Raw genomic sequence first — 15,647 nt, forward strand, 5'->3', positions numbered from 1 at the left:
ATGTGGCCTTGCTGAAAAGTAGGTGACGTGGAAAGAGGGCTTTCAGGATGAAGACTGACAATCACAATTTATTATTTTTTTGACAGTCACAACAAAGAATAAAACTATTTCTCTTTTCTTAATATACACTACCATTCAAAAGCTTGGTGACGGTACTTTTTTTTAAACAAATCAGAACTTTTATTCAGTAATTAATCAGCATTAAATTGATCAAATGTGACAGTAAAGACATTTTTAATTTATATTTTTATTATTCTATTTAAAACGTTTCTGAGCTTTCTATTCAACAAAGAATACTGAAAAAATATCCTGGTTTCAACAAAAATATATACCCTTTGTTTTCAACACTGATAATAACAATTGGTAATAAAAAACAGCAGCATAGAAGAGCATGCCACAGATGCTTTCGACAGGCTTGAAGTTGTATTTATCACAGAATACTCATGGAATTCATTGGCAAAGAGCTGCTGGTATGGATCTCCACTTACTTTTAAACAAACCAAAATGTAGAAAAATGGGCATTGTGGAGAGTGATAATGATCTCTTACCCGCGCTCTGATTGGGACTTGCTGTTGCAGCGTATTTAAAACAAGAATGAATCCTTAAGATGGTGATCACAAGAGCCACGTCTACATACACACACACACTGAAAAACATCATGGGCCAACACATGCCCTAAGAGCTGACCCTACTGGCATAAACTAGCAGTTTTATCTTACACAGAGGCTGGCAATCTCCCAACTCGAAAAGCTGCTCAAAGCTCATTAGACCTTTCATGTACTCACCTTCCCTCTGGCTGCCAGCAGCACTAACGTTCTGCTGGGACAGTAAACTCTGACTGTAGAGGCTGGGCAGAGCGGCAGCGGCATATTGCTGGATCCCAGAATAGGCTGCCTGAGTCAGAGCTTCCATAGCACTGCCCGAGCCGTTCGAGAGACCTCCGCTGCCCAGACCACCATTCAGAGCAGCCATGCCTGCGCGCACAGAAACACAGCTCAGCATTCAGACACACACGGGGGAGGACACAAAACTACTGATAGATACAGAGAAACCGCATTCAGAGACAAGAGACACAGCAGAAACAGAAACGAGGCAAAGTAAGTTAAAAACACAAGGAATGACACAGATCCCAGGCAGAGCGGCAGCGGCATATTGCTGGATCCCAGAATAGGCTGCCTGAGTCAGAGCTTCCATAGCACTGCCCGAGCCGTTCGAGAGACCTCCGCTGCCCAGACCACCATTCAGAGCAGCCATGCCTGCGCGCACAGAAACACAGCTCAGCATTCAGACACACACGGGGGAGGACACAAAACTACTGATAGATACAGAGAAACCGCATTCAGAGACAAGAGACACAGCAGAAACAGAAACGAGGCAAAGTAAGTTAAAAACACAAGGAATGACACAGATCCCATTTAACATCCACTGGTCACATGTGGTCAGTGCTAAATAATGGGGTCCAAAATGTGCATTCAGAGGTACTTCAAAACACGTATACGATCACATCATACTGGTACTGTAAAACAAAAGAAATAAAAAACAATGTGCTGACTTGTGCTTTTTTTGGGGGGTAATGTGTCTCAGCTGACCACTTGTGATCATATCACCCGAGATGGATTTCAAGAACCGGTATAAACAGGACATTTAAAAACCATCTGACCTCATACAAACTCAAAAATAAAAAGCTTTCTTTTTCTTACTTGCTAGGGAGCTCATGTTGAGACCTGCTCCAGCGCCCGCAGCAAGAGACTGAAGAGCACCTAAAGATGCCATGGGGTTCACAGAAGAACTAGTACTGGAGGTGGGAGAGGAACCCGCTGTGCAGAGGAGAGAAAACAAGAACCAGCTCTGACACATTACTAAGCCATCACGCATCTTACCAATTCAAATTTCACATGCTCTCATTTACACAGACATGCAAAGCAAACGAGACTGAGCAGAAACAGCAGACAGCAACGTCAGTGATCAAATCACAAAAGACAGCTCTTTGAAGCAACGGATGAGAATTATCAAGAGTAAAGGTGCATAGAATGATGAATGTACAGCAAGGGACGATTAAAAAAAATCATTACTCCGTTGTTTAGGTTTAGTGTAATTGGCAAAAAAAAAGTTTACTATAAAGGTTCAATTCGCTAAAGGGATAGTTCACCCAAAAATTAATGCTACACTACGCCTACGCTGGAATACCACTCTCTAGTGAACATGCGTACGACTGTTAGTTAAAGATTACGGTTTATAAAGTTTTAAATATGGATATTTTTCTTACACAAACATCACTTCAGAAGGCATTTATTAACCACCCGGAGCCGTGTGGACCACTTTTTATGATGGATGGATTCACTTTTTTGGGCTTCAAAATCTCGCCCACAATTCACTGCCATTATAAAGCTTGGAAGAACCAGGACATTTTTTTTATTGTATTTGTCTGAAAGAAGAATGTCATATACACCAAGAATGGCTTGAGGGTGAGTAAATCATGGGGTAATTTTAATTTTTGGGTGAACTATCCCTTTAACATTAACTGTCATGAACTAACATTGAACAACACGTATATAGCATTTATTAATCTTAATTTCTGTTTACTATAAAGGTTCAATTCGCTAAAGGGATAGTTCACCCAAAAATTAATGCTACACTACGCCTACGTCCTACGCTGGAATACCACTCTCTAGTGAACATGCGTACGACTGTTAGTTAGAGATTACGGTTTATAAAGTTTTAAATATGGATATTTTTCTTACACAAACATCACTTCAGAAGGCATTTATTAACCACCCGGAGCCGTGTGGACCACTTTTTATGATGGATGGATTCACTTTTTTGGGCTTCAAAATCTCGCCCACAATTCACTGCCATTATAAAGCTTGGAAGAACCAGGACATTTTTTTTTATATAACTCCGATTGTATTTGTCTGAAAGAAGAATGTCATATACACCAAGAATGGCTTGAGGGTGAGTAAATCATTGGGTAATTTTAATTTTTGGGTGAACTATCCCTTTAACATTAACTGTCATGAACTAACATTGAACAACACGTATATAGCATTTATTAATCTTAATTTCTACATATGCCAATATATCTTTAATATCAAGCATAAACTAACATTAGTTCAAGTATTATGAATGAACATTAACATAAATAAATAAAAGCTACACTATGTAACTTTTGGCACTGATGGCTTGAGGTGTATCTGCCTCGTGGTACACGTCATTAACCACACCAAAACACCCCACAAGAAACATTTATGGGAAAACTTTTTTTCTTAAGAATTTTAGTTTCAAGAATGTTTAATGAATATGGCCCCTGACTTTCTTACTAGCTCATTATTTAAATAATGTAAATTCTTCGAAGAAGAAAAAAAACTGTGTAGCTTTAATAAATGCTATTTAATGAAAAAAATAAAGTTGTTGTTAATTGTTAGTTCATGATATCTAATGCATTAACTACAGCCAACCTATTATACTTTATTGTAAAGTGACATTTGCTATTGACCAGAAACCTTACAAAAGAGCAATTCTATTTCACAGACTCATAAGCAAAGTTAAGGACAGGAGGAGATTAAAAAGTGGGACCAACCCTTGTAGGCGTCCCAGGCAGATTGAGCAGGCTGTCCGGAGGGCGTACCTGAGCTGGTGAGGACGCTGAGGGGGGAGCTGGAGGTGGTCAGAGCACTGCTACCTGTGGGGGTGGCCTGTGTAGCACTCGCTGCTGCAGCTAATGCAGCCAGATTCTGCATGGCATTCAGACCTGCCGCAGACAGCAGACTTTCCATATCAAAACGGCACAACACTACACGTCATGGCAACATTCACACGCACAACCTCCTTTCATTGTCGTAAAACTAACAGGCAGTCTCAACTGATTTTATGGGCATGCGATATAATAGAGGTTTAAAAGTGGCTAACTAACAGCCGCCATTCTCTCTAACGGGTCTGAGTGGAGCAGAGCGCATCAGACTCTCACCTGACATTGGATGGAGATTGTTGAGCGCATTTCCAGAGGATGCAGACTGTTGTAGAAGCTGCAAATAAAGCTAGACATTACATCAAAACAGAGAACAGAGAGAGTCAGGACTGCATCCAGGACTGTGATAGAGGAGAGGAGAGGAGAGGAGAGGAGAGGAGAGGAGAGTAAATCAGGCAACAAGGCGAAATTAAAACCAGCAGGAGCACACGTGGAGACAGAAACAAAGAGGAGTGAAAAGTGGACATTGAAGGGGTATAAAAAAATGAGAAGGGGGCTGAGAAGAATTAGAAGGGAGAAAGATGAAGATAGAAGTAGTTTTCACAGCACACCCATGGAGCAGCACTAACGCACTCAAACAGGGCTACACATCTATGTTGGCCCACACGAGGAAAAACAGTAAACTGTAACTGAGTTTTAGGAGTATCCAATCAAAAACAATCAAGAAGGATTTTGAGAAGCCAAATTAAATTATGCAGCTAAATAATGGCCAAACACATACCTGTAGCCCATGTGCTCAAACACAGCAGAAAATCACAGCAACATTTTAAAGGCGAATTAGATTCTGATTAAGAGGCTCTAATGGAATCGAATGTAATCCCTACAGATGCAAGTAATAATGCATCACAGTCTGGATAAAGCAAATACATTTTAGATGGAGCTAGGGGTGTTGAAATATAGTTGTACTAAAGATACCAGTGGCATTTAAAAAATAAAATACTGATATGTTAATACTACACTTCTTGATAATCTTTTATATTATCCAGTGCCAGTATCTGCTTGATACTCTAACATAGTAGGTGGCAGTATTGCATACTGGTTTCAACCTGTCATAAAACAAGGGGAAAAAAGACAGTCACGTAGCTACAGATGCTGCACAAAATCATGATGGAGGAATGACAGGTGAATCTTTTTTTGTACATTTACGGTTAACAACTCTCTTCACCTACACATCCCTACTTTTGAGTGCGATCCACTGGCAAAAAAAAAACAAGTTGACTGAAAGCATTATTTTTTTCTTTCAAAATTACTACAGATATCACGATAATAGGGGTGTAACGATATATCAATGCCACAGTTCGGTTCATATCACGGTTTTGGAGCCACGGTTCGGTTCTGTTCGCTGTGGGGGTACAGTTCATGGCATGGCACCAGCAATGCTAAAGAACACTAGATTCACTTTTAATTTAATAATAATAACAACAATAATTGCTCTCTGTTAGTTCATGTTAATTAATGCATTAACAAATGAGACTTTAAAAATGGTTGCTTTGTAAAGTGCTACCAAAAAATCTATTGCCTTAGAAAAATTCAAATGCAAACAAGTCATTGGACAACATTACTTAGGCTACATAATATGTAATAATTCAATATGACACTCAAGAGTCAAAATCTGTTTGAGAAGCAGCTGTGCATACTTCTGGCTAAAGACCTTCTCTCAGAGAGTGCGCCAGTACTTTATCGGTTAAAATAGCTTGAATGCTTAAATTGGCATGACTTAAATTGCAAGTGACAATTCCGTCAACTGTCCAAAACATTCGCTAGTCTTGTATTGCAACGTGCAGCTCGCTTGCAGTGCAAACTCAACATGGATATTATGGATGTGAGGCCATTTGTGCAGTTTGAGAGAGTGGGATAAGATGCGGTACCACTCCATACCAATCACTCACAGTTTGTGAAATTCCATCTCACAGAAAGTTTTAAAATGACTGAGCTGCTCTGATAATCTGTTTGGATCCAACCTACATGATATAGCATATAAATGTTTGCGGGAATTCCCCGCTTTATAATCAAAAAACCTCTGAGAATGTGTAGAATTACACAACATACCTGCAATCCCACAGCGAAACACCGCAACTAAACTAAAGAAATTCACAGTGTTTAATTATAGTAGTGTTCTCATTATAATGTTATGTATATGACAGTCCCAGTCATAGTTAATATTCTGCATTGTTGTTTGTGCTGTTTTTGTGGCGTAACTCAACCAAATGCATCTTATATGAGATAAATAATACACACACACACACACACACACACACACACACACATATATATATATAAAAATACAAAATATTGCAACTTTCAATTCCACAAAAGGCTGTGAGTGGCTGCACAAGCGAATTTGACTGTGCTAGTCATGAAGACATAACTCTGTGGATACATTCTTTCCATAAAAACACGCTGAAACATGGCATTTTCTTTTACAGTTGTGCTCTCATTATAATTTTATGTAGCCTATATGACATTTGTTCTGCACATGTTGCCCTTAATGGCACCTTCCTTTTCAAAGTGATTCAAGCAATTCAATACCATCATGGCTGTACTTGTTTGAAGTGTCTCAGCTGGAGGGCGGGGTAGGCCAAGAGAGTACCGCGGTACATACTGTGGTTGGTGTATCGCGGTTTTTCGGTTCGGTTTGAATATCGTTGCACCCCTACACAATAATGTTACCGTGAATTCTTTTGGCCATGAAAATTGTAGTAAAATTCTAATATTGTGACAGCCCTAGATGGAGCAAAGACCAGCCCTCATGTACTAAACATGAATTTTTACGCAGTTTACGTAGGTATGTAGTCTTCAATATTGGTGTGGTTTCTATGTGCATAGACCTCAGATGCAACAGGATCTGTCCTGTGTACTCACTGCAAGGTACTGTGGCCCAAGTGAGTTCAGTCCTGTAAGATTTCCCCACATAGAGGCAGCATTGAGCTGTTGCATCTGTTGCTGCAGCTGCTGGGCGATACGTTTCTGTTCTTTATCCTTCTGAGTGTCTGCAAACTTCACCACGATGGGAGAAGAACAGCCCTACAGAACACATGCAAACAGAAATTAAAATGCATCATAGAATTTAATTTTGACAAAATAAATGAAAGGGGCCAAGACAGCCAAAAATCAGTAAACAGCAAGTTTTCACCGATCTGTATACTCTGACTTTTATAGCAGCCTTTCATAATACACTACCGATTAAAAGTTTGGGGTAAGTAAGATTTTTGTGTTTCTAAAGAAATTAATACTTTTGATCAATTTATAAAAGACTTCTGTTTCAAATAAATGCTGTTCTTTTAAACTTTCTATTCAACGAATCCTAAAAATAAATGCATCACGGTTTCCAAAAAATACTAAGCAGTACATCCGTTTTTAATACTTCACAATATTACGTTTTTTACTGTATTTTTGACCAAATAAATGCAGCTTTGGTGAACATGAGACTTCTTTCAAAAACATCATTAAAAAAATCGTTCTGATACTACTTTTGAATGGTAGTGCAACGTTTATACAAGAAATATAGAAACAATACTTTGCTGTATACTATGCATTGAGGAATAGGCATTTATAATCTCTCAGACACAGAAATATCAAGCTGATACGCAGAAATGGTGTGCGTGTATGTGTGAATGTTTACCTCCATGGTCTGTGCCTGGTGCATGGATTTGATGGCAGACTGGGCCATCTGTCTCGCTGTGAATGTGATGAAGGCACAGCCTGCGGACACAGAGATTACAAGTGTGAAAGTCGATCACAAGAGGACACCAACTTGTAATTGACTGAATCAACTGTAATTAAACATAACAATAAAACCATAAACTAGAAGCACTAATGAAACAATCACACAAAAACACAACCTTTAATCAAAACGGGGTTCAGGCCTGGGGCCCGTTCTTCGTACGTCGCTAACTCAGTTAGCTGGATTTGATTGTTGACGATTTGGCATGATCTTGGATTGTTTGCTTCTTCGAAGCTCATCCCGGAGATGCTGTCATAGCAACAGGTCCGTAAGCTTAAACCTGCTCGGGAGCAGGCTTATTTCATGTAAACAGGATTAGATCGCATCTTTAAAAGCAGAATTGATACTTAAAATCTGTCCCAGCCACCGCTACTTTATTACAAGAGTATCCTACTGATCCAGGGACAATCATTTAAAATAATAGTCATTTAAAAATTAATTTTAAGATAATATAATAATGTTGTGTAGTCTTTAATACTATAGACACAGCCAGTTTTACTCACTGAAAGATTTATTCATTATAAAATAATTACTTCATAATTGTATTAGAGTCTTACACACGCTATACATATAATGTAGAGCCGAGCATTAATTTGAGTGGTGACAGATATTATGGGAGTGGCTTGATGGAGCGCAGGAGATGCAGATAACATGATCTTGACCATTAAGAAACTTTAATTAATGCGGTCACGTAACAAATCTGTTCAAATATAAAATTAAATGAATTGCTAATTACTACATTGAAACAAAAATGTAAAGCCTGAACAAATATTAGAAATCGTGAATATAAATAATTGGGAATAATGTAAAAAATTAAATAAAAACAGTCCACATTTCATTTATCTATTATACCATTTATGTCGTTTTGTTAGCTTGGCTGTTTCCTTATAAAAGTTCAGAAATTGGCAAGTTTTTCGTCAGGTGTCTTTTTTAATTATATGATGTCATTACATTGCTGTCTTGCTGCCAGCCAATCGTGGTTTCGAGTATCGATACATAGCCCCTTATAAACCAACCCATGAACGCGCAATTATCTCAGATAACTCAATCCAGCCATACTAATCATCAACAACAAGTGCGTTCAAAGAACCGAATTAGCGCGATGATATCATCTTGGATGTGACATTTAATCTCGGATGTAATAAGCAACGTACGAAGAACGGGCCCCTGGTCTCTTTGGAAAGTGAATGGGTTTGAGGGCTGCTGAGTCAATATGGGTCATGCCTATCACTTCAGCAGTTCCCATGGTGATGGACAGCAAGTTCACTCAAGCCAATTCTAAAATAAATAGTGTGGGCCTCAATGTGCATTATGTTCCCTTGGTTACACTTTGGATAACTTACAGGTAAACTTTGGATAGATCACAGGTAAACGACAGCTAGAAACTAAGAGAATAAAATTCCCATGGTTATTTAACTTGTGATATCAGTTGCCATGTTGAGTCTGGGATGAATGAAGGCATTTTCATTTGAGCCGACAGGAGCCAATCGAGTCTCATTTTTCTCTGATGGGTTGTGTCTGCAGCTATTAGTTACGCAAAACACTGCCTCCTCAAAATAACTTAAATGAGAGTGGGCAGAGTGACTGGTGAAGATGTACTTCTTGTTTATTCGCTAAAAATTTATTTCTTGCGCTTTAAGTCAAAACATTCACAAGACTGCCTCTATTCCCGTAAGTGTTTATCGTACCCAATCATGTGCGCGTAATTTGCTTTGGATGGTGGAAGTGTTGATATAAATGCATCTGAGTTCTCACCACGGCTCAGTCCATCAGGGCCTCTCAGTATGCGGCACTCCTCAATTTGACCGTATGGAGAAAACATGAGCCTTAAGTCATTCTCATTGCACTTCTTTGAAATCATTCCAACAAACAGCTTTCTATCTTCTATCGCTGAAACAAAAGAAAAGAGTGTTATGGCAGCACAGCCTCTGTGACAGTCACTGTGGAAGTTAAAGTGGGGTCTAATGCTATTTCATGCATTCAGAGTTATTTACACTGGCCATGTTTAGCATGATAATCCAACTCTTTAACAAAGTTTCAAAAATCTATTTGTACGCATGACGGAGTATTTCTGTGCCAAATACACTCCTTCCGGGTTTGAATAAGAGCATGGCTCTTCATGACGTCATGAAGAGTGGAATTCCTTGTATGGGCACTTCTCCCGGAAGAGCGCGTGCACACAGCAAATAGAGCGAGCGAGCGCGCGCGTCCTCCAACGTGCTTCATTCGGGTTACGGAAGACGTCAGCAGCGCTGCACAGGACTCGCTCCAGAAGAATGTCACCAAAGAAGTGTGTTTTTGGATGTGAGGGAAAGAGAACCTTGTTCAACTTCCCAAAGAACCCAGCGTTACGTGAACAGTGGATGCGGTTTGTTTTTCCGGGACAGCAACGAAGTTTCGCACGTGTGCGTTTGTTCCCATCATTTCGGTGACAAATGTTTTATAAACAAGGCCCAGTTCGATGCTGGATTTGCAGATCGTTTGATACAGAGATAAAATATCCCGGTCATAAAATATGACCGGGATATTTTATGCCGGTCATGAGCTGGAAACGCAGGCGGTGAGTAAAACTGCATCACATTTCTATTTTGTTGGCAATCGGCGCCTAAGTGCTCGGGACTTTAGCGCCACCCACAGCACACCTCCAGAAGCTTGACTGTTTTCGGAGAGAATCGTAAAGCTGCACCTTTCTTCTACAAATCTGATAAAACTAAAGACTCTTCCGAGACATGAAGGATGCAATACTACTAGGTACTCAAGATTAACATGAGATTGGCAAAAAAATGTGCGTTATGTCCCCTTTAAGAATAAGATTTTGTAATGTTTTCGAAGAAAGTCTCTTATGTTCAAAAAAGGCTGCATTTATTTGATCACAAATACAGTAAAACAGTACTATTGTGGAATTACAATTTAAATTTTTTTCATTACTCCAAACCTCAGTGTCACTTGATCCTTCAGAAATCAATCGAATATGCGTTTTGCTGCTTAAAGTTTTTTTTTTAAAATTTTTTAAAGAAATACTTTTGTAGCATTATCGGTTTACTGTATCCTTGCTGAAACAATTGTTTCTTTCTACCAAATAAATAAATAAAAATCTGACCCTAAACTTTTGAACATTAGTGTATATGAATGGAGGACTGTCATAATATTGTGGAAAATTAAAGTCACTCACCATTGTTTTTCTCACTGTCTGCAGGCTTCATCTGTATGGGATGATGCATCTGTAGAGACAGAGAGAGAGAGACAGAGAGAGAGACAGAGAGACAGAGAGAGAGAGAATATCACATGTGACTTATCAACACTGACATTTTCCAGCCACTATAAGAAATCAGCTGTTTAAAAAAGCTTTAACAGTTCCATTGGGTGTACTGTAAAAGCTTTTATAAAAGCATGTCAATATGTGTGTGGATTTGATGTATTTTTAAAAGCAATAATAGTAGAAGGCCAGATCATCTGACGACACGCATGAGGATTAATGGCTTACTGATATAATAAAAGAAAAACTAGATCCTTTTCTCACCCCTGGAAGAATCTTCATGTTGTGAAGGGCATTTTGTGCTTCTAATGCAGATTTACGGTTGTAATATGTGACAAAACAACAACCTGCAAATACAATAAATGGCCTGTGAACCAAGTCCAAGATGACAACATTTCCAATGAGACCAATTTCTAGAACCCTGTTCCAAATCCTAGTGGGCAGCATTTTAAGGAATCGCTGGCATATTTCTAAGGTAACAATTATTTCTTCTTACCTTAGAAAAAGTAGGCTACTTAATTAGGCTGCCATCTAAGACAACTTGTTTTTATGCAGCACTGCATGTGTGTGCGCTATATGCTCACTAGGTTTTGGAACAGTCTGTATAAGTCTTGAGAGTGACTGACACAGAACATGTCTCAATCTGCAGTGTACTGACTGTCAAGTACCTTTACTCTGTGGGGGGTTCTGACTCCTGTCCCGAAGAATATTGATTTCATAAACTGCACCATAGGGCTCAAACAGCTCACGCAGCTGATCCTCTGACCACGTCCGAGGGACCTGACCCACAAACATCTTTATAGCATCAATGTCAGGCTGGTCTGGGTGGTCCAGAGACCCATTCATCTTCTTGGTTCTACAAAAAAAAAAAAAAAAAAGTCTGTTTAACGAGTCTTAAGGACACGACCCTCAATGTCTCCAGTCTACCTGATAGACAAGTCTTAAACACACTGCATGCAGCAATCTCATATTTCCAAGAATGAACACACTAAAATTACAACTTAGAGCACCAGTGTTAGACTGACACAGTATATTGCTCAGGCTGATTAATCAGATAATGTTTGTTTTTGAGACTGCACTTTGCTTTGGCAGATAACCATTTCCACTTGGTCAGCTTTGCCAATAGATAATGCATTTTCTGTTCTCAGGATGAGATGAGTAAATGTCATGCAAAATAAGTATTCATTTCAACAACTGTGTACATCTTATTAGCCATGACAAAATTACATTCTGTAAATGCTTGTGTACTTTGCAATTTAAGTGAATAAAAACAGTGAATGTTGCAGAAGAGTTGTACAGACCGTGTATAAGTATAAAATGGTTCTCTTACTAAAACAAACAAAAAAAAACCTTACGTTCCTGCTGCTTCGTGTTATCCAACTTATTTTGCAATGTGGAACTAAGCCATTTTCTGTGAATGTGTGAGACTTGTGATTCATCATTAGCCACCATAGGACAGTTATTAGAAGAATAACAGTGCAGTAGACAGAAAACTGCCTGTGCTACAAATAATATTTATACAAACAGCATTTATAATGATGACAATACATTAAAATATTAGACCAGTTTGCAGTATCAAGCAGCATAACAAGCCATTTCATACAGCTAAAAATAACTGGAAGCCTATGACACCAAAAGCCACACACATTCAAATTACAAATGGCCTCATCCGCTCTAATGTTAAAAATAAGATGGATACTAGTAATTGACTATAAATATAGTCATAAATGGTTTTCTCAGGTCATGAACAAGATTTTCTGAGGTGAGAAATAACTGAAAAATGTTCATGAACTAATAGTTTACAACTAACTGAATTTAAAAGTTGTGATGAAACAGAAGTAGCAACAGATCTTTTCTTCTGTATTATGTGTATATATATATATATATATAATTACTGTGTGTAATGGATTATTGAAAAAGATCAAAAATTGTACACAATATGATCTATAATGCGTTTAGCAAATAAATGGGGTGAATTTCATATTAAATTTAATCAATAAACCACAAAAACCAGACATTAAGAAGAGACTGATGAAAATGACAGATATATAAAAAAAATATCTAAAGTCTGTGATAAGAATGAATTAGTAGACGATCTTCATACTGCTGCTTGACAAAGTGGAGAATGAGGGTAAGCAGTGAGTGACGTCATTGACAGGCCTGAAGCACTGCTTCGTCACTCTCTTTAGCAGCTGCTGATCAGTGGAGTGACAGACCACTTTAAGATAAACACAGCATTACGCTGCTGACAAAGAGCAGCATTAGCCAGCAGCTAAAAGCCAGATTAATGGGGTTTATCGATGCGAGGACAGCAGAGCTAATAAAACATTCTACTTTGTCGATTTTCCAGCAACCAGAACTTGTTCAGACAAGCAGATAACAAATTCTCCAGAAGATCATCCAATCAGGGCCAAGGGATCATTGGGTGTTCACTGGAACAAAACCATTTTAGAATTGGAAATGCTTTTTTCTCGTGAACTGACCAGTTACTGACTGCAGTGAAGAAGCCGTTACACATCAGAACACAATTTTGCGGAAGACTGGAAATAGAATGGAAGAACGATCTAACATCTAGGAGGAGATGAGAGATGATCAAGATGGTAGTCATCTTTCCCATTGCTGCAAATTAACATGAATACCATATGAATGCTGCCTTCAATATGAAGTCTATTTAATAGCAACAATGAACTCTTTTCTGCATTCCTCACACAACAATCAACATATAAACAGAACAGAGAAGACAATTTGTCATGGCTGAGTCAGCAGTTTCCTGCCCCGTTCCTGGTTAAAGTGTTCCCTTTGAGGTTGTGAAACCTCACACAAACAACCCTTATGGCTTTAATAAGACAAAACACTGGAACACATTATTGAAGAATCCGGAAATGGCCAAGAATTAACTCTTACATTTCATATGTAAACCTATAAATAATATCAGGGGCAATACAGTCCATCCTATAACAGGACAGGGAACAGCCACTCAAAATCTTCAAGCAAGAAGTAAAAACTAGGGATTCACTTTTTCTAAATTGTTGAAATATTTGAGAAATATTTCCAAGACCACACCAACAAGCATTTACAACCATTAAATCATTTTAGCCATCCTACTCTACACATTTTTAGGAAAGTAACTTCCCTTTCTATGCTATCCTAGGCAGCAGTATAACAATAATGTCCAAATAATTTCACTCTTCATTATTGACTCTTTATGTAAGGACACTGGGCTGGTGAATAAAATATGAATGACAATACATGCTAATAGTGAAACACTACATGTTTACTACAGGATTATGTAGTAAACAAACTAGCAGCCCCTCACTACAGGTAAACAAACTAGCAGCCCCTCACTACAGGCCTCTAATGGGCATTATCTTTCACATCCTAAATGAACTCTGAATTAGTGGTCGACCGATATGGGTTTTTTTGACAGCTGATGCCGATATCTTGGAAAGCAGGGTGGCCGATGGCTGATATAATTTTATTTATTTTAATTAATATTTAAGAAATTTGAAATCATTTGAAAATGGGTTAACAATAATTGTGTAAAATAAACATACTTATACTTTAGAAGACAAAGCATTTTTCACAAATAAATATTTAATAAAAATCTAATTGAAAAAGAAGTAAACATTGTAACCAACAGGGCACTCAGAATTCTGGGAAGTTTGTGTGCATTGGGAATCTTTTTTTTTTTTCCCCAAATAAAGCCAAGGTAACACTCATTTTACATACAGCACACAGTGAAAATTACATGAATATGACAGTGGGCAAATGCATAAAGCGCAGCATAATTTGAAATCATGAGTTTAAAGTTTGTCGATCGCGCGTCTCCAGTGAAGCTGAACTCTCCTCCTATCCACATTGAATTGGCACGGACTGAAAGTCACACAGAGAACACGCGATCATGCAGGTCACATGCACACTTCACAAGATCTCAACTAGATTCGACTAAGTCTGCAAGGTTTGTGAAATTAAATATTCATTAGTCATTCAAAGATTTGTTTAAATTATATAAATGCGTATTAGCTGAATGCTTGACGGCAACCGAGAAAGTATTATAATGTTTGCCTTTTTATTACTAATAATATTAAAGCAATCATTATAATACTTTTTTGTATACATTTTAATTCCTTTGTTTAACAGTTCCATCTGATTATTAGTAGGGATGCGCCGATCCGATATTCATATCGGGTATCGGCTCCGATAGTGCCATTTTTCTCGGATCGGGTATCGGTCAGAGAGAGCCGATCCAAATCCGAGATTTTTTTTCGATTGTGCAAATTATTCCATGTTACTTCTGAAGCCATACGATAGCTTAATGTGAGCTACATATGAATATTTAAGTCCTTACATTAAAGTTCACACAAACTCTCTCCGCTGTGGCTGTCAGTCATTCGCTCAGCCTTTAAACCCTGGTCGCGTTCGGTTAACTTACAGCAGTCAGCTCGGTAAAGCTCTCTCCAAGATCATTCTGTGTTCCCATTATACTTGATTTGTAAATACATGTCTATGATTTAGCAAAAAGGACTTCTTGCCGGAGTTTAATGTTTTGTTACTTGCTACCAGGTGTCTGTGAGAACAGAACACGGGCGTAGAAAAGACTATCAATAGTTTTTAACGTGCACAGTAACTGAAATTTAAAACTGTTAAAAGAAAGGCTCAATAACTGTTGCACAGATATAATACACTACGCATCAGTTTCTCTTCCCTTTGTGCTTTGCAGTTTTTAACACGAAGCGCTTACATCACATTGTAAACGCTTCGTGCTCATAGACTGTCAAGCCTCTACATTGCGAGTAACTCACTCACATATGCGACTAAATCTTCACTCTGGGCGACTAAATTATGTCTAATATCAGCCAATGGCTAATCAATTCTCAGATTTTACTCGCCAGTGTGTGAGTTGGATGCTGAGTATATGATTA

General features: G+C 38.4%; 1 protein-coding gene across 1 annotated transcript in view; it reads right to left on the reverse strand.

Moving 5' to 3' along the window:
* Window positions 1–15,647, reverse strand: part of LOC107554620 (CUGBP Elav-like family member 1) — a 49,319-nt gene that overhangs the window by 5,977 nt on the left and 27,695 nt on the right. Inside the window, exons 4-14 of the mRNA XM_016237185.1 lie at window positions 11,394–11,581; window positions 10,990–11,072; window positions 10,642–10,690; window positions 9,225–9,359; window positions 7,368–7,447; window positions 6,608–6,769; window positions 3,965–4,034; window positions 3,578–3,748; window positions 1,701–1,817; window positions 786–974; window positions 549–569 (exon numbers count right to left, since the gene is read on the reverse strand). Coding sequence (XP_016092671.1) covers window positions 549–569; window positions 786–974; window positions 1,701–1,817; window positions 3,578–3,748; window positions 3,965–4,034; window positions 6,608–6,769; window positions 7,368–7,447; window positions 9,225–9,359; window positions 10,642–10,690; window positions 10,990–11,072; window positions 11,394–11,581 — 1,265 coding nt within the window. The remainder of the gene's footprint in view (window positions 1–548; window positions 570–785; window positions 975–1,700; window positions 1,818–3,577; window positions 3,749–3,964; window positions 4,035–6,607; window positions 6,770–7,367; window positions 7,448–9,224; window positions 9,360–10,641; window positions 10,691–10,989; window positions 11,073–11,393; window positions 11,582–15,647) is intronic.

This window comes from Sinocyclocheilus grahami, unplaced genomic scaffold, assembly GCF_001515645.1.
Source record: "Sinocyclocheilus grahami isolate Dianchi unplaced genomic scaffold, SAMN03320097.WGS_v1.1 scaffold508.1, whole genome shotgun sequence".
In the NCBI taxonomy this organism is placed as follows: Eukaryota; Metazoa; Chordata; class Actinopteri; order Cypriniformes; family Cyprinidae; genus Sinocyclocheilus; species Sinocyclocheilus grahami.